The sequence below is a fragment of the Artemia sp. Qi Xiang Cuo genome, chromosome 18 (assembly GCF_049724085.1).
Source record: "Artemia sp. Qi Xiang Cuo chromosome 18, ASM4972408v1, whole genome shotgun sequence".
NCBI lineage: Eukaryota > Metazoa > Arthropoda > Branchiopoda > Anostraca > Artemiidae > Artemia > Artemia sp. Qi Xiang Cuo.
The window spans coordinates 52,124,524-52,145,661 of NC_142811.1; the positions used below are offsets into that span (position 1 = coordinate 52,124,524).

Here is a 21,138-nt window from a genome sequence, read left to right on the forward strand (position 1 = left end):
AAAGACTTCAAAAATCACATCAAAAATTTGGTTGTATGCATTAGTAGAATGTATCTATGGAATTTGCTTACTCTATGTTCCTACCTGTGCTATTTGCTTACTTTACGTTCCTTGGCACCTTTCCAGAGCATGTATCTATGGAATTCGGGTAGATTATGTTCCTTCCAATGTTATTGGGACATCTACACGTGATTAAAAACATGTTTTGAAACTATAGAAACTTACACCTGAGACACTACAATATTGGAAGCTACATTGGATGCTACAATTGGATGTAGCATCCAATTGGATGCTACAATGAGAATTGTTTGATTGACATTTGCAAAAAGGGGTAAGGGATTTGCGGATTGGAGTGTAACTCGAGAGTAGTTTGTTATTAAAAAATTGGATGCTACAATGAGAATTGTTTGATTGACATTTGCAAAAAGGGGTAAGGGATTTGCAGATTGGAGTGTAACTCGAGAGTAGTTTGTTATTAAAAAATTGGATGCTACAATCAGAATAGTTTGATTGACATTTGCAAAAAGGGGTAAGGGATTTACGAATTGGATTGTATGAAGGTGAAAAAAACAGAAAAAAAAGGGTTAAACTGATTATCAGTTGAGGTAACCCCTCGGTGTTGTTAACTCAGGCAATTTGTTATAAATTTGAGACAATATCAATCTATGAAAATGGTTAATGATGATAGAATGACATTGTGAGTCGATCTAGCTTTACCTCTCCGATGTGTTCTGTATAATACACAAGTTGTGTTTGAACAGTGTTGTCAGTTTAAAATAGGGTCCAACGTTATAGTATACTAAAAAGTTGATACTAAGAGAGAAGTTGATGGCAAGAAAATAATTTTAATAAAGAAATTCAGAACAAACCTTAGAAATCCTTGCAAATCAAGTAGTAAGGTGTATGTGAGTACGAACCATCAAGGATAATAAGCACCAATAACCATAACCAGAAGAGACAACATACCCCTAACGGTTCCCTATCCTACAAAGTCAAGGGAGCCCCCTCCCCTCCAATTTTTTGGCCCCCTCCCCCAATTTTCTTTTTTGATTTTGTTTCTTTTTTTTGGCAATTGACATTTTTTCTGATAACAATTATCGTTCATTACGATTGTAGCTTTCAAATGTGAAACTTAAGTCCATTTTTGGATCAAAAAATAAACTATTTCTGTAAAATCTGAGCTAATAAGAGTTTATGACCTTAAACTCTAGTTTGTTGTAAGAAAATTATGGAAAATACAATACTCTGGTTCAAATGTGAAACTTAAGTCCATTTTTGGATCGAAAAATAAAAATTTTTCCGCAAAATCTGAGCTAATAAGGGTTTTTGACCGTAAACTAAATTTTTTTGTAAGAAAATTATGAAAAATACAATTCTCTGGTTCAAAGGTGAAACTTAGTCCGTTTATGGATCGAAAAATAAAACTATTTCCGTACAATCTGAGCTAATAAGGGTTTTTGACCCTAAACTCTAGTTTTTTGTAAGAAAATTATGGAAAATACAATTCTCTGGTTCAAATGTGAAACTTAAGTCCATTTATGGATCAAAAAATAAAACTATTTCCGTAAAATCTGAGCTAACAAAGGTTTTGACCGTAAACTATAGTTTTTTGTAAGAAAATTATGAAGAATACAATTGTCTGGTTCAAATTTGAAACTTAAGTCCTTGTTTGGATCAAAAAATAAATCTATTTCCGGAAAGACTTGGCTGATAAGGGTTTCTGATTGTGAACTCTTGTTTTTTGTACGAATATTATGAAAAATACAATTTGGTGGCTTATAGCTGAAACTGAAATCATTTTTTCGTTGAGTCTCAGAATGAATAAATTCTTTATCAGCATCCTATGTCAGATACATCAAATACAATTGAAAAAATCTAAATTTCAGAATGAATAAATGCTTTAACAACATCCTTTATCGGATATGTTGGATAAAATTGAAAAAATCTAAGTATCAGAGTGTCTCTAAATTTTTTTATCAACATCCTTTGCCAGATAAATCGAATAAAATTCATAAAATATAAGTGTTCGAGTGAATAAATTTTCTTATCAACATCCTTTGTCGGATATGTCGGATAAAATTGACAAAATCTAAGTATCAGAGTGAATATTTTTTTAACAACATCCTTTGCCAGATACATCGAATAAAATTGATCAAATATAAGTGTCAGGGTGAATAAATTTTTCTATCAACATCCTTTGTCAGATACATCAAATAAAATTGACAAAATCTAAATTTCAGAATGAATAAATGCTTTGACAACATTCTTTATCGGATATGTCGGATAAAATTGACAAAATCTATGCATCAGAGTGACTAAATTCTATATCAACATCCTTTTCTCGGATACATAGGATAAAATTGACAGAATCTAAGTGTCAATGTGAATAATTTTTTTTTATCAACATCCTTTGTCAGATACATCAAATAAAATTAACAAAATCTAAATTTCTGAATGAATTAATGCTTCAACAACATCCTTTATCGGATATGTCGGATAAAATTTACAAAATCTAAGTATCAGAGTGACTAAAATTTTTTAATCAACATCCTTTTCTCGAATACATAGGATAAAATTGACAGAATCTAAGTGTCGGATTGAATAATTTTTTTTATCAACATTCTTTGTCAGATACATCAAATAAAATTGACAAAATCTAAATTTCAGAGTGAACAAAATCATTATCAACATCCTTTGTCGGATATGTCGGATAAAATTGACAAAATCTAAGCATCAGAGTGACTAAATTCTATATCAACATCCTTTTCTTGAATACATAGGATAAAATTGACAGAATCTAAGTGTCAGTGTGAATAAATTTTTTTATCAACATTCTTTGTCAGATACATCAAATAAAATTGACAAAATCTAAATTTCAAAATGAATAAATTCATTATAAACACCCTTTATCAGATATGTCAGATAAAATTGATGAAATATAAGTGTCAGATTGAATAAATTTTTTTATCAACATCCTTTGTCAGATAAATCAAATGCAATTTATAAATTATAAATTTCAAAATGAATAAAGTCTTTAACAACATACTTTATAGGATATGTCGGATAAAATGACAAAATCTAAGTATCAGAGTGACTAAATTCTATATCAACATCCTTTGTCGGATATTTCGGATAAAATTGTCAAAATCTAAGTATAATAGTGAATAATTTTTATATCAACATCCTTTTCCAGATACATCGAATAAAATTGATAAAATATAAGTGTCAGAGTGAATAAATTTTTTTATCAACATCCTTTGTCAGATACATCAAATAGAATTGACAAAATCTAAATTTCAGAATGAATAAATTCTTTATCAACATCCTTTGCCGGATAAAATTGACAAAATCTAAGTATCAGAGTGACTAAATTCTACATCAACATCCTTTTCTCGGATACATAGGATAAAATTGGCAAAATCTAAGCGTCAGTGATAATAAATTTTTTCATCAACATCCTTTGTCAGATACATCAAATAAAATTGACAAAATCTAAATTTCAGAATGATTAAATTCATTATCAACATCCTTTGTCAGATACATCAAATAAAATTGACATAATCTAAATTTCAGAATGAATAAATTCATTATCAACATCCTTTGTCGGATATGTCGCATAAAATTGACAAAATCTAAGTACCACAGTGACTAAATTCTATATCAACATCCTTTTCTCGAATACATAGGATAAAATTGACAGAATCTAAGTGTCAGTGTGAATATTTTTTTTTACAACATCCTTTGTTAGATACATCAAATAAAATTGACAAAATCTAAATTTCAGAATGAATAAATTCATTATCAACATACATTGTCAGATATGTCGGATAAAATTGATAAAATATAAGTGTCAGAGTGAATAATTTTTGTTTATCAACATCCATTGTCAGATACATCAAATACAATTGATAAAATCTAAATTTCAGAATGAATAAATGCTTTAACAACATACTTTATCGGATATGTCGGATAAAATTGACAAAATCTAAGTATCAGAGTGACTAAATTCTATATCAACATCCTTTGTCGGATATTTCGGATAAAATTGACAAAATCTAAGTATAATAGTGAATAATTTTTATATCAACATCCTTTTCCAGATACATCGAATAAAATTGATAAAATATAAGTGTCAGAGTGAATAAATGTTTTTATAAACATCCTTTGTCAGATACATCAAATAGAATTGACAAAATCTAAATTTTAAGAATGAATAAATTCTTTATCAACATCCTTTGCCGGATACAATTGACAAAATCTAAGTATCAGAGTGACTAAATTCTATATCAACATCCTTTTCTCGGATACATAGGATAAAATTGACAGAATCTAAGCGTCAGTGTGAATAAATTTTTTTATCAACATCCTTTGTCAGATACATCAAATAAAAATGACAAAATCTAAATTTCAGAATGAATAAATTCATTATCAACATCCTTTGTCGGATATGTCAGATAAAATTGATAAAATTTAGGTGTCAGAGTGAATATATTTTTTAATCAACATCCTTTGTCAGATAAATCAAATGAAATTGACGAAATCTAAATTTCAGAATGAATAAATTCTTTAACAACATCCTTTATCGGATATGTCGGATAAAATGACAAAATCTAAGTATCAGAGTGACTAAATTCTATATCAACATCCTTTGTCGGGTATGTCGGATAAAGTTGTCAAAATCTAAGTATAACAGTGAATAATTTTTATATCAACATCCTTTGCCAGATACATCGAATAAAATTAATAAATTATATGTGTCAGAGTGAATAAATTTTTTTTATCAACATCCTTTGTTAGATACATTAAATAGAATTGACAAAATCTAAATTTCAGAATGAATAAATTCTTAATCAACATCCTTTGCCGGATAAAATTGACAAAATCTAAGTATCAGAGTGACTAAATTCTACATCAACATCCTTTTCTCGGATACATAGGATAAAATTGACAGAATATAAGCGTCAGTGTGAATAATTTTTTTTTATCAACATCCTTTGTCAGATACATCAAATAAAATTGACAAAATATAAATTTCAGAATGAATAAATTCATTATCAACATCCTTTGTCAGATACATCAAATAAAATTGACAAAATCTAAATTTCAGAACGAATAAATGCTTTAACAACATCCTTTGCCGTATATGTCGGATAAAATTTACAAAATCTAAGTGTCAGAGGGACTAAATTCTATATCAACATCCTTTTTTTTATTACATATGATAAAATTAATAGAATCTCAATGTCGGTTTTCATAATTTTTTTTTATCAACATCATTTTCCATATAAGTCAAATAAATTTGAGAATATATAAATTTAGGAACTAATCGGTTCATTATCAACATTCTTTGTCGGATACATCAAATAAAATTGACAAAATCTAAAGTTCAGAATGAATAAATGCTTTAACAACATCTTTTGTCGGATATGTCGGATAAAATTGACAAAATATAAGTGACAGAGTGAATAATTTTTTTTATCAACATCCTTTTGTCAGATATATCAAATAAAATTTACAAAATCTAAATTTCAGAATGAAGAAATACTTTAACAACATCCTTTATCTGATATGTCTGATAAAATTGAGAAAATCTAAGTATCAGAGTGATTAAATTCTATATCAACATCCTTTTCTCGGATACATAGGATAAAATTGACAGAATCTAAGTGTTAGAGTGAATAATTTTATTTTATCAACATCCATTAGCAGATATATCGGATAAAATTGACAAAATCTAAATTTCAGAATGAATAAATTCATTATCAACATCCTTTGTCGGATATTTCAGGTAAAATTGACAAAATATAAGTATCAGAGTGAATATTTTTTTTCTAACAACATCCTTTGCCAGGTACATCGAATAAAATTGACAAAATCTAACTATCAGAGTGATTAAATTCTACATCAACATCCTTTTCTTAGATACATAGATTAAAATTGAAAAAATCTAAGTGTTAGAGTGAATATTTTTTTTTATCAACATCCTTTGCCAGTTACATTGGATAAAATTGACAAAATCTAAGTGTCAGAGTGAATAAATTTATTGTCAACATCCTTTGTGGGATATGTAGGATAAAATTAATAAAATCTAAGTATCAGAGTGATTAAATTCCATATCAATATCATGTTCTCGGAAACATGGGATAAAATTGACAAAATCTAAGTATCAGAGTGAATAAATGCTTTACCAACATCCTTTAAATGCGTTACCAACAACATTTGTCGGCTATATCGGATAAAATTGACAAGAAAGACATGGAGTGTACACCGCGACGGCGCATACATAGTGAGAGAGACATGCAAAGTCAACATAGCTTTATTTCATTTTTATGGTTAATTTAGACGGGGTTACGTGCGCGCACGTAACCTCGTCTAAATTAACCATAACAAATGAAATAAAGCTATTTCGACTTTGCATGTCTCTCTCACTATGTATGCGCCGTCGCGGTGTACACTCCATATCTTTCGTCACAAACAGAGAGGACAAACACACAGAGACGACAGACACAAAGAAACAACTAACACACAGAGAGGACAAACAAACAGAAACGAAACACACACACAGAGAGGATACACGCATAGAGAAAACACAGACACAGAGACGACACACACACAGAGACGAAACACATACACAGAGACGACACATACACAGAGGCAACACACACGCACAGAGACGAAACATCCGCAGAGAGGACACAAAAACAGCGATGAAGTACCCAAAGTGAAGACACACACATAGAGACGCCACACGCACAAACACGACACGCAAACAGAGTCTTTATGCGATAGACATCAAAACAGTTTCGTTGTTCTAAGTCCACTTAGAGTGGCACGCCACGTGTCTGTGCGTGTGTCGTCTCTATGTGTGTGTCATCTTTGTGGGTGTGTCGTCTCTGTTTTTGTGTCTTCTCTGTATGTTTGTCGTTTCTGTGTGCGCGTGTGTCGCATCTGTGTATATGTCGTCTCTGTGTGTGTGTTTCGTCTCTGTGTGTGTGTCGTCTCTGTGTCTGTGTTGTCTCTATGTGTGTGTCGTCTCTGTGTGTGTGTGTCGTTTCTGTGTGTTTGTCCTCTCTGTGTGTGAGTCGTCTCTTTGTGTCTGTCGTCTCTGTGTGTTTGTCCTCTCTGTGTGTGACGAAAGACATGGAGTGTACACCGCGACGGCGCATACATAGTGAGAGAGACATCCAAAGTCAACATAGCTTTATTTCATTTTTTATAGTTAATTTATACGAGGTTACGTGCGCGCACGTAACCTCGTCTAAATTAACCTTAAAAAATGAAATAAAGCTATGTCGACTTTTCATGTCTCTCTCACTATGTCTGCGCCGTCGCGGTGTACACTCCAGGTCTTTCTTGTCAATTTTATCCGATATAGCCGACAAATGATGTTGATAATGCATTTCAAGGATGTTGATAAAGCATTTATTCACTCTGATACTTAGATTTTGTCAATTTTATCCCATTTATCCGAGAAAATGATATTGATATGGAATTAAATCACTCTGATACTTAGATTTTATCAATTTTATGCTATATATCCGACAAAGGATGTTGATAATGAATTTATTCACTCTGACACTTGGATTTTGTCAATTTCATCCGATGAAACTGGCAAAGGATATTGATAAAAAATATTCACTCTAACACTTAGATTTTGTCAATTTTAATCTATGTATCTGAAAAAAGGATGTTGATGTAGAATTTAATCAATCTGATAGTTAGATTTTGTCAATTTTATCCGACAAATCCGATAAAGGATGTTGTTAAAGCATTTATTCGTTCTGATATTTAGATTTTGTCAATTTCTATTCGATTAATCTGACAAAGGATGTGGATAAAAAAAGATTTATTCGCTCTGACACTTAGATTCTGTCAATTTTATTCTATATACCTGGCAAAGGATGTTGTTAAAAAAAAATTATTCACTCTGATACTTATATTTTGTCAATTTTATCCGAAATATCCGACAAAGGATGTTGATAATGAATATATTCATTCTGAAATTTAGATTTTGTCAATTTTATCCGATGTATCTAGCAATGAATTTTGATAAAAAAAATATTCGCTCTAACGCTTAGAACATGTTAATTTTATCCTATGTGTTCAAAAAAAGAATTCTTATCGAAAATTTGGTCACGCTGATACTCAGAATTTGTTAATTCTATCCGACATATTCAATTAAGGATGTTGTTAAAGCATTTATTCATTCTGAAATTTAGATTTTGTCAATTTTATTTGATGTATCTGACAAAAGGATGTTGATAAAAAAATCATTTACTCTGTCACTTATATTTTGTCAATTTTATCCGACATATCCGACAAAGGATGTTGATAATGAATTTATTCATTCTGAAAATTAGATTTTGTCAATTTTTTTTGATGTATCTGACAAAGGATGTTGATAAAAAAAATTATTCACACTGACGCTTAGATTCTGTCAATTTTATCCTATGTATCCGAGAAAAGGATTTTGATATAGAATTTAGTCACTCTGATACTTAGATTTTGTCAATTTTATCAGACACATCCGGCAAAGGATATTGATAATGAATTTATTCATTCTGAAATTTAGATTATGTCTATTTTATTTGATGTATCTGACAAAGGATGTTAATAATGAATTTTATCATTCTGAAATTTAGATTTTGTCAATTTTATTTGATGTATCTGACAAAGGATGTTGATAAAAAAAAATTATTCACACTGACGTTTAGATTGTGTCAATTTTATCCTATGTATCCGAGAAAAGGATGTTGATATAGAATTTAGTCACTCTGATACTTAGATTTTGTCAATTTTATCTGACATATCCGGCAAAGGATGTTGATAATGAACTTATTCATTCTGAAATTTAGATTTTGTCAATTCTATTTGATGTATCTGACAAAGGATGTTGATAAAAAAATTTATTCACTCTGACACTTATATTTTATCAATTTTTTTCGATGAATCTGGCAAAGGATGTTTGTATAAAAATTATTCACTATTATACTTAGATTTTGACAATTTTATCCGACATATCCGAGAAAGGATGTTGATATAGAATTTAGTCACTCTGATACTTAGGTTTTGTCATTTTATCCGACATATCCGACAAAGGATGTTGTTAAAGCATTTATTCATTCTGAAATTTAGATTTTGTCAATTTTATTTGATGTATTTGACAATGGATGTTGATAAAAAAAAATATTCAATCTGACACTTATATTTTATCAATTTTATCCGACATATCCGACAAAGGATGTTGATAATGAATTTATTCATTCTGAAATTTAGATTTTGTAAATTTTATTTGATGTATCTGACAAAGGATCTTTATAAAAAAAATTTATTCACTCTGACACTTATTTTATTTTAATTTTATCCTATGTATCTGACAAAAGGATGTTGATATATAATTTGGTCAATCTGATACTTAGATTTTGTCAATTTTATCCGACATATCCGATAAAGGATGTTGTTAAAGTATTTCTTCATTCTGAAATTTAGATTTTGTCAATTTTATTTGATGTATCTGACAAAAGGATGTTGATAAAAAAATCATTTACTCTGTCACTTATATTTTGTCAATTTTATCCGACATATCCGACAAAGGATGTTGATAATGAATTTATTCATTCTGAAAATTAGATTTTGTCAATTTTTTTTGATGTATCTGACAAAGGATGTTGATAAAAAAAATTATTCACACTGACGCTTAGATTCTGTCAATTTTATCCTATGTATCCGAGAAAAGGATTTTGATAAAGAATTTAGTCACTCTGATACTTAGATTTTGTCAATTTTATCCGACATATCTGGCAAATGATGTTGATAATGAATTTATTAATTCTGAAACTTAGATTTTGTCAATTTTATTTGATGTATCTGACGAAGGACGTTGATAATGAATTTATTCATTCTGAAATTTAGATTTTCTCAAATTTATTTGACGTATCTGACAAAGGATGTTGATAAAAAAAAATTATTCACACTTACGTTTAGATTGTGTCAATTTTATTATATGTATCCGAGAAAAGGATGTTGATATAGAATTTAGTCACTCTGATACTTAGATTTTGTCAATTTTATCTGACATATCCGGCAAAGGATGTTGATAATGAACTTATTCATTCTGAAATTTAGATTTTGTCAATTCTATTTGATGTATCTGACAAAGGATGTTGATAAAAAAATTCATTCACTCTGACACTTATATTTTATCAATTTTATTCGATGAATCTGGCAAAGGATGTTTGTATAAAAATTATTCACTATTATACTAAGATTTTGACAATTTTATCCGACATATCCGACAAAGGATGTTGATATAGAATTTAGTCACTCTGATACTTAGATTTTGTCATTTTATCCGACATATCCGACAAAGGATGTTGTTAAAGCATTTATTCATTCTGAAATTTAGATTTTGTCAATTTTATTTGATGTATCTGACAAAGGATGTTGATAAAAAAAATTATTCACTCTGACACTTATATTTTATCAATTTTATCCGACATATCTGACAAAGGATGTTGATAATGAATTTATTCATTCTGAAATTTAGATTTTGTCAATTTTATTTGATGTATATGACAAAGGATGTTGATAAAAAAAAATTTATTCTCAATGACACTTAGATTCTGTCAATTTTATCCTATATATTCGAGAAAAGGATGTTGATATAGAATTTAGTCACTCTGATACTTAGATTTTGTCAATTTTATCCGACATATCCGATAAAGGATGTTGTTAAAGTATTTCTTCATTCTGAAATGTAGATTAAGTCAATTTTATTTGATGTATCTGACAAAAGTATGTTTATAAAAAAAATCATTTACTCTGTCACTTATATTTTGTCAATTTTATCCGACATATCCGACAAAGGATGTTGATAATGAATTTATTCATTCTGAAAATTAGATTTTGTCAATTTTTTTTGATGTATCTGACAAAGGATGTTGATAAAAAAAATTATTCACACTGACGCTTAGATTCTGTCAATTTTATCATATGTATCCGAGAAAAGGATTTTGATAAAGAATTTAGTCACTCTGATACTTAGATTTTGTCAATTTTATCCGACATATCCGACAAAGGATATTGTTAAAGAATTTATTCATTCTGAACTTCATATTTTGTCAATTTTATTTGATGTCTCTGACAAAGGATGTTGATAATGAATTTATTCATTCTGAAATTTAGATTTTGTCAATTTTATTTGATGTATATGACAAAGGATGTTGATTAAAAAAAATTATTCACACTGACGTTTAGATTGTGTCAATTTTATCCTATGTATCCGAGAAAAGGATGTTGATATAGAATTTAGTCACTCTGATACTTAGATTTTGTCAATTTTATCTGACATATCCGGCAAAGGATGTTGATAATGAACTTATTCATTCTGAAATTTAGATTTTGTCAATTCTATTTGATGTATCTGACAAAGGATGTTGATAAAAAAATTTATTCACTCTGACACTTATATTTTATCAATTTTATTCGATGAATCTGGCAAAGGATGTTTGTATAAAAATTATTCACTATTATACTTAGATTTTGACAATTTTATCCGACATATCCGACAAAGGATGTTGATATAGAATTTAGTCACTCTGATACTTAGATTTTGTCAATTTTATCCAACATATCCGACAAAGGATGTTGATAAAGAATTTATTCATTCTGAAATTTAGATTTTGTCAATTTTATTTGATGTATTTGACAATTGATGTTGATAAAAAAAATTATTCACTCTGATACTTAGATTTTGTCAATTTTATCCGACATATCTGACAAAGGATGTTGATAATGAATTTATTCATTCTGAAATTTAGATTTTGTCAATTTTATTTGATGTATCTGACAAAGGATGTTGATAAAAAAAAAATTATTCACACTGACACTTAGATTCTGTCAATTTTATCCTATGTATTCGAGAAAAGGATGTTGATATAGAATTTAGTCACTCTGATACTTAGATTTTATCAATTTTATCCGACATATCCAAGAAAGGATGTTGATAATGAATTTAATCATTCTGAAATTAATATTTTGTTAATTTTATTTGATGTATCTGACAAAAGATGTTGATAAAAAAAATTTATTCACACCGACACTTAGATTCTGTCAATTTTATCCTATGTATTCGAGAAAAAAATGTTGATAAAAAATTTTAGTAACTCTGATACTTAGATTTTGTCAATTTTATCTAAAATATTCGATAAAGGATGTTGATGAAGCACTTATTCATTCTGAAATTTAGATTTTGTCAATTTTATTTGATGTATCTGACAAAGGATGTTGATAAAAAAAAATTATTCACATTGACATTTATATTTTATTAATTTTATTCGATGTATCTGGCAAAGGATGTTATTAAAAAAAATATTCACTCTGATACTTAGATTTTGTCAATTTTATCCGACATATCCGACAAAGGATGTTGATAAAAAAAAATGTATTCACTCTAACACTTATATTTTATGAATTTTATTCGATGTATCTGGCAAAGGATGTTGATACAAAAAAACCTTAGTCACTCCGATACTTATATTTTGTCAATTTAATCCAACATATCCGATAGAGGATGTTGTTAAAGCATTTATTCATTCTGAAATTTAGATTTTGTCAATTTTATTTGATGTATCTGACAAATGATGTTGATAACGAATTTATTCACTCTGAGACTTAACGAAAAATGGATAAAAGTTTCACCTATGAGCCAAAGAATTGTATTTTCCATAATTTTCTTACAAAAAACTATAGTTTACGGTCAAAAACCCTAATTAGCTCAGATTTTAATGAAATAGTTTTATTTTTCTATCCAAAAATTTACTTAAGTTTCACATTTTAATCAGAAAATTATATTTTCTATAATTATCTTACAACAAACTATAGTTTACTGTCAAAATACCTGATAAGCTCAGATTATACAGAAATAGATTATTTTTTCGATCCAAAAATTGGATTTAAGTTTCGCATTTGAACGAGAGAATTGTGTTTTCTATAATTTTCTTACATAAAACTATAGTTTACGGTCAAAAACCCTAATCAGCTCAGATTTTACAGAAATAGCTTTATTTTTCGATCCAAAACTGGACTTAAGTTTCAAATTTGAACCAGAGAATTGTATTTTTCATAATTTTAATACAAAAAATAGAGTTTTCGGTAAAAAACCCTAAGAATCTCAGATTTTATAAAAAATGTTTTATATTTCGGTTCAAAAATGGACTCAAGTTTCACATTTGAACCAGCGAATTGTATTTTCCTTAATTGTCTTACAAATAACTAGAGTGTACGGTCAAAAACCCTTATTAGCTCAGATTTTACGGAAATGGTTTTATTTTTCGATCCAAAAAGTGGACTTAAGTTTCAGATTTGAACCAGAGAATTGTATTTTCCATAGTTTTCTTACAAAAAACTTTAGTTTACGGTCGAAAACCCTTATTAGCTCAGATTTTACGGAAATAGTTTTATGTTTCGATCCAAAAATGGACTTAAGTTGAACATTTGAACCAGAGAATTGTATTTTCCATAATTTTCTTACAAAAAACTAGAGTTTAAGGTCAAAAACTCTTATTAACCCAGATTTTACAGAAATAGTTTATTTTTCTATCAAAAAATGGACTTAATTTTCAAATTTTAAAGATAGGAACTTAATGAATGATAATTGTTATAATAAGAATTTTAAATTACCCAAAAAGAAGAAAAAAAAATAAAAAAAAAATGGGGGGAGGTGGCCAACAAGGGGGTGGGGAGGGGGCAGCCTTCGAGGTTGGAGATAAAGGCCCGTTGGGGGGGTGATAACTCTGCTGGTTATGGTCGTTGGGTCTTATAATCCTTGATGGTTCGTACTCACATACACCTTACTACTTGATTTGCAAGGATTTCTAATGTTTGTTCTGAATTTTTTTATTAAACTTATTTTCTTGCCATCTACATCTCTCTTAGTATCAACTTTTTGGTATACTATAACGTTGGACCCTATTTTAAACTGACAACACTGTTCAAACACAACTTCTGTGTTATACAGAACACATCGGAGAGGTAAAGCTAGGTCAACTCACAATGTGATTCTATCATCATTAACCATTTTCATAGATTGATGTTGTCTCAAATTTATAACAAATTCCCTGAGTTAACAACTCCGAGGGGTTACCTTAAATGATAATCAGTTTAACCCTTTTTTTTCTTTTTTTTCCACCTTCATACAATCCAATTCGTAAATCCCTTACCCCTTTTTGCAAATGTCAATCAAACAATTCTGATTGTCGCATCCAATTTTTTAATAACAAACTACTCTCGAGTTACATTCCAATCCGCAAATCCCTTACCCCTTTTTGCAAATGTCAATCAAAAAATTCTTATTGTAGCATCCAATTTTTCAATAACAAACTACTCTCGAGTTACACTCCATTCCGCAAATCCCTTAACCCTTTTTGCAAATGTCAATCAAACAATTCTCATTGTAGCATCCAATTTTTTAATAACAAACTACTCTCGAGTTAAGGCAATCTTCCAAAAAAATCAGAAAAACCAGTCGCTTTTTGCAATGTCCACGTGATATTGTAGTGTCTCAGGTGTAAGTTTCTATAGTTTCAAAACATGTTTTTAATCACGTGTAGAGGTCCCAACAATATTGGAAGGAACGTAATCTACCCAAATTCCATAGATACATTCTACTTGCATTTTGTTACGTTTTTATGATCCGGACAAACATGACGGTGGGGGGGAGGGGGTTCAAACCCCCTAATTCCCCCACGATACAACCTCATTTGCATATTCGGGGGAGGGGTTAGGTTAGATTAAGGGTGCTGTCCATATACTTTACCTCCCTCCCTAATGTGCAAATATATAGCCCCAATTATAGTATTATATAAACTAAAGGTTATATGAAGGTTATATTTCATGAGGATTAACCTAACTTCAACTCTTGGGTATGTTTCGTTTAACTAACAAGTACGGAAGCTTTAAACACGTTTCTGTGGCTTCTGGTACATCCATAAGAGAACACACTCTCCTATCCCAAATAGCTGGCGTCCAGCTATGAGATAATCTATAGCCATTAGTTTTAGTGAATAAATAATCCATAATAATCGTTAATTTCTTATGGACTGCAGGGATAACCCGTATATATACAAAGTTCCATGTGTTTTTTTTTTGTATTTTAAAGAGTAAGAAAGTAAGTGTAGAACTTCTAATTTAAAATAGAATACTAGAAGCATGTGCTAATACAAGAAAGCCTGGTTCTGGGCCTAGCACTCCCGAAGTCATAAATTTTCTTGGTTTTTGCGGGACTTCTTTTTCAAATTATCAAATAATATGTTTTCTTATTATTGCCCTCCACCTTCCTCCTGTGTCTGCGCCTCCCCCTCCTATTGCCCTCCTCCTGGGCATGATCCTTATTAGTAGCCACGGCAATGACAGTAGTAGCGATATTAAACATGGGTGCTTTGAAAATTTAAAAATTGAAAGAAAAAACAAGCGCTAAAGAACGTCAATAAAATTTGATGTACAAAGCAGCTAGATTAAAAACTCATATTAGACGGTTATGTAGCTTAAGGTCTCAAATTAGTAATCATGTCTTAAATTTAAATAATTTCATACTAACTTTTTTTTCCAGAGGCCTTCTTTCCCCGGAGGAGCTTCGACTATGCCTGTCTTAAATAAGTCGCTTAGAAGCCAAATCGATTAACTCAGCCTTTTATTTTTAGGTTTCATTAAAACTTTGATAGTCTCTCGAATTTTTAAGTTTAAATTCATTTCTAAAAAGAACCTACACAACAAAGTTGCTAAGCCAAGATGAGCAAAATAATTTTTTTTCGCTGAGTAGAAATTATACTAAAAAAAAAATTGAATTTTTTTTATAGTATCCTTGGGTTTTTATTAGTATGTTTTATGTTATTATCGTGGACTGAGGACGGTCAAGCGGAGTTCTTGACCGAAATATTTGCATTTTAGTCCACATTTTTCACTGGCTTGTATAATCCTCGTTTTGCTCTTTTTTACTATTTTTTGCTTTGTCATGATTAGCCAGTGTTGTCTCAGAAATTATTTACTAAGGGATGCTCAACCTTATAATAGAGGGGGCCGAACTGTCACTTGAAATAATTCAATGGTCCGCAGGACCTATTTATTAAGAAAAAATGGCCGAAAATGACTGAAAATTTCAGAAAAATGGATGAAAATTTGAAGTGCAAATGACTAGTTGGCCGCACAAAAATCTCAACGAGGCCACAGTGCGGCCCGAGGGCCGCAGGTTGATCATCCTTGCAAACTAGATCACTTGTGTAACATGAAATAAATCAGTAGCAAATTGTCTTGTTTTTTTTTTGCTATTCTTTTATGCAGTTTATTGATTTGGCATCTTAGCAATTCAAAAAAATTCCAGAAGAACCCAATTTTTGAAAGGATGTTCAAACAGTTCAAGTCAGAAGTATTCCCATTTGCTGTGGCATCAACAAAGGATTTATCTTAGCTCATAGTTTTGTATTTCAGTGCATTGAATAAAAAATGAAGTACCCAGTCTATTCTCAGACTCTTTATTGCCAGTCTTAGTTGAAAAGGCTTCCGACAATTTGTATAGGTTGGGTATCGAGATAAACATTTTTGTATCAGATATCCTTCTCTTAAAAAAAAAAGAAAAAAAATGTTTTTGTTGTTCTTTAAACACCTTGATTCCAGTCCCTTCACCTCTACTTAAAGCAATTTCCAATTGATGTTCCGTCTGATTATTTGTAATCAGTGAAGGGAAGATACGGGAAAAAATATCAAACCATTGGATATGCCCTGGGGGCATATAAGGTTTTTATAGAAGGCGTTGTCGTAGAAACTTCAAAAAATGCTCATTCAATTGGAAATTCAAAGAGCTAGTGCCCTTTTTAATAGTCGAAAGTGATTTGAGGGCAACTAGCCCCCCCACGCCCATCATTTCCCCAAAGACATCACAAAAAATTTTTGAGATAGCCATTTTGTTCAGCGTAGTTTATTTCCACATAGAAAATATGTTTTTGAGGAGGACACTCCCCCATAGCCCTCAGGGCAAGGGTTTTAAGTTATGCCCTGGGGGGTAAAAGAAGGCGTTGTCGTAGGAACTTCAAAAAACACTCATTCGATTGGAAATTCAAAGGGCTAGTGCCTTTTTTAATAGTCTACAGTGATTGGAGGGCTACTAGCCCCCCTCACACCCATCCTTCCCCCAAACACATCCAATAAAAAAGTAGAGATAGACATTTTGTTCAGCGTAGTTGATTTCCAGATAGTAAATATATTTACGAGGAGGACACTCCCCTACAACCCTCAGGGCAAGGGTTATAGGTTAAACCCTGGGGGCATATAAGGTTTTTATTGAAATCTTTGTCGTAGAAACTTGAAAAAGGGCTCATTCGATTAGAAATTCAAAGGGCTAGTGCCCTTTTTAATAGTCGAAACTGATTTGAGGGCAACTAACCCCCCTAACATAACCTAACATAAACCAGAGACGACACACACACAGAGACTACACACACATAGAGACGACACACACACAGAGACGACAAACAAAAAGAGACGACACACGCACAGACACGAAACACACACAAAGACGACACACACACAAAGACGACACACACACAGAGACGACACAGACACAGAGACGAAACACACACAGAGACGACACAAACACACAGACGTCACACACACACAGAGACAACACGCACAGAGAGACGACACACACACAGACGACAAACACACAAAGACAACACACTCACTCAGAGACGAGACAAACACCCAGAGACGACACACCCACAGAGACGAAACACGATCCAAGACGACACACTTACACATTCCACCTACATACACAGAAGACACACATAGAAACAGCACAAATACAGAGACTACCCATAGATACGCCTGTAGATAAGGTTATTAACTAAATCTTTGTTACAGAAACTTGAAGAAGCGCTCAGTAGATTTGCAATTCAAAGGACTAGTACCCTTTTTAATAGTCGAAAGTGATTTGAGGGCAACTAACCACCCTCTCACGCCCACCTTTTCCCCAGACACTCCCCCACAACCCTCAGTGCAAGGATTATAATTATGCCCTGGGGGCACATAAGGTTTTTATTGAAATCTTTGTCGTAGAAACTTGAAAAAGAGCTCATTCGATTTAAAATTAAAAGGGCTAGTACCCTTTTTAATAGTCTAAAGTGACTTGAGGGCAACTACCTCCTCTCTCACGCCCACCTTTTCCTCAAACACATCCAATCGAAATTTTTAGATAACCATTATATTCAACGTAACTGAAAGCTTTGGAAATTAGGTCTTTAAGGATGACAACCCCTCCCCCACACAGCCCTCAGGGCAAGGGTCGTAAGTTATGCCCTGGGGGCATATAAAGTTTTTATTGAAATCTTTTACGTAGAAACTTCAAAAGGGCTCAATCAATTGGAAATTGAAAGGGCTAGTGCCTTTTTTAATAGTTGAAAGTGATCGGAGAGCGACTAACGCCCCTCTCACGCCCATCATTTTCCCAAAGACATCCAATCAAAATTTGAGATATCCATTTTGTTCAACGTAGTTGAAAATTCTGGACATTAGATCTTATAGGATGATAACACCCTCAGAGCCCTCAGTGCAAGGGTTTTAAGTTATGCCCTGGGGGCATTAAAGTTTATATCGAAAGTTGTTATAGAATTTTCAAAAAGGGGTCATTTTATTGGAAATTGAAATTGCCCTTTTTAATAGTCAAAAGTGAGTGGAGAGTAATTAACCCCCCTCTTACACCCACCATTTTCCCAAAAACATTCAATCAAAGTTTAGAGATAGCCATCCTGTTCAACACAGTTGAAAGTCTTGGCAATCATGTATTTAAGTATGACAAACCCCCGAAAGCCCCAAGGGAAAAGGTTGTAGTTTATGCCCTGGGGGCATACAAGATTTTATAGATAGAGTTGTCATAAAACTTCAAAAGGGTCTCATTCAATTTGAAATTGAGAGGGCTAGTGCCATTTTTAATAGTTGAAAGTGATTGGAGGGCAAGTAATCCTCCTCTCACGCCCACCATTCCTCCAAACACATCCAATAAAAATTTTCAGACAGTCATTTTGTTCAACATAGTAGAAAGTTCTGGAAATTAGGTCTTTGAGAATGACCTTAGCGTAAGGGGTTTAATTTATACCCTGGGGGCATACAAGGTGTTTATAGAAAGCGTTGTTGTTTTCAAAAGTGCTCATTCGATTGGAAATCGAAAGGCCTAGTCCCCTTTTTAATAGTCGAAAGTGATTGGAAGGCTTGACATTTTTATAGTAAAGATCGATGTGGGTATAGTGTATTATTTTGTTGTTGTTGTTGTTTAGACCAGGGCACTTCGTATCAAAGGAGTTGTCGTGGGAACTTCGAAAAGGGCTCATTCGATTGAAAATAGAAAGGGCTGATGCCCTTTTTTATATCTATTCTGCTTTCATCAGCAGCATAATGTAAGGGCCTGCTATTATAAGAATCCAAGCGCACCATATGAAACCAGTAGTTAACAAATATCTGGTGTACAATAAAACATGCAGTCTGTAAGTGGTCCTAAACTTAAAAAATATTCACAATGTCCTTAACATGGTTCTACATTTAAGACATTATTTCATATGCTTGGGACTATGAATATATTTTTTATGTCCCTCAAACCGTCTGAGGCAGTGAGTGGCGAGTAAAGCGTTACCCTCGACCATAGCAGGCGAAACTAAACAAGCGAATGTTGATGATAAGTTATTCATTCGCAGAATCTAATTTTATTTTGATTCTTGAACGAAGGTTTGAGGTCTTTTGTTTTCCCTTTCCTTAGCTTTTTTCTTTGCTTTGGTTTTTCATTAGATTTTTTTGAACTTCTTTTTTTTAAGAGTATTACAAAAATTGAATTTAAGAACGGGTTTAAAATGAAGAAAAGTTAAAGAAGCATGGAGAATCGGGACGTCCCGAGCCTATTTTCAATTGGGGGGGGGGGGGGGGGGGGGGCGAACTTCGTAGATTTTACCGAATCGCTACCTGATTTCTACCGAATTTAATAAAAGAAGAAAATTGATCTTTAAATATACTTTAACATGTAGAGATCACATGTATAAGATTATAATTAGATAGAAATTTGCCAAGATTTCATTCCTTTCCACTTTTGAACTATCTGAAACAAGTCACACTGGTCCAAAAAATCAAAATTAAATAAAAAAATCTAAAAAACTCGTAAAAAAATCCGTAACCAAGATTTTTTTGGAGGACGGTTTAGGCTGAGGAGTACAAAAGAAACTTTAAAAATGATTTTCTGCAGGTGGATATTTTTCGCGGTGGGGCATTTTTCAGGGAGGGGGGGGGGGGTAAGCGGCAGCCACCATTGGATCATTGGGGGTAGCTTTAACTTTCTATGATGCATTGCTGATCTAATAAATTGTAATATACTTAGACAAGAGTATTCTCCGAATTGATTGCTAAAATTTTAGCTACGAATGTTTTTTACCTGATATTGACAAATGTAATAATGCGAAGTAAATTGGTATTAGCAAATATGAGAAGTGATGAACAGATCAAAAGAACAAGGAATGGTAAAAAATGAATGGAGATGGAATACTTTAGAAAGAACATTCTGGAAACTACGACAGAGAATTATGGAAAGTAGGTCACGCAGAACGTATGATTTTAAATACCTAACCTTACCCCTAACACCCTCTATATATTAAATATTTAATTAAAAATACACATACATCGTAGTTTTTCTCGCTCAAAACAAGCAAATCGTAACCAGTCCCAGAGAGGAAGACCGGTTTCTGTCAGATCTTACATAGCGTAATTCTTGATTGTGTTCTGTTTAACAGACAAAGTACTAAATCATCTTTCAAATTTCTGAAAAAAACTTATACTTCCCTCCTAAGTTAATAGAGAATTTCCAGCAGAAACCTCAAAACATCTGGTCAGGCATGTTTACAAAAATAAAATGACTTTAAGAAATGAGGACTTGTGGTTAGATAGTCTCAATCTCAGTATGATTGACTCACAAAGGTCTTTTGTTTAAATGTTCCATCATTTAAAGGCCTAATGACTTTCATAAAAAATCAAGTGCTTAATTGGTTGAAGCTTTTGTGCAAAATGCAAGATTTCACTTTTACGGAATTTTTTTTGTAATATTGCATTTTGAATTCT

At 31.6% G+C, this 21,138-nt stretch overlaps 1 protein-coding gene across 1 annotated transcript in view; it reads left to right on the top strand.

Annotated features, from left to right (window-relative positions):
* LOC148941628 (uncharacterized) overlaps nt 1–16,502 on the top strand; it is a 135,092-nt gene extending 118,590 nt beyond the window's left edge. The window contains exon 5 of the mRNA XM_089104351.1: nt 15,608–16,502. Within this exon, the coding sequence (XP_088960477.1) occupies nt 15,608–15,650 (43 nt within the window). The 3' untranslated portion in view covers nt 15,651–16,502. The remainder of the gene's footprint in view (nt 1–15,607) is intronic.
* The last annotated feature ends 4,636 nt before the right edge of the window (nt 16,503–21,138 follow it).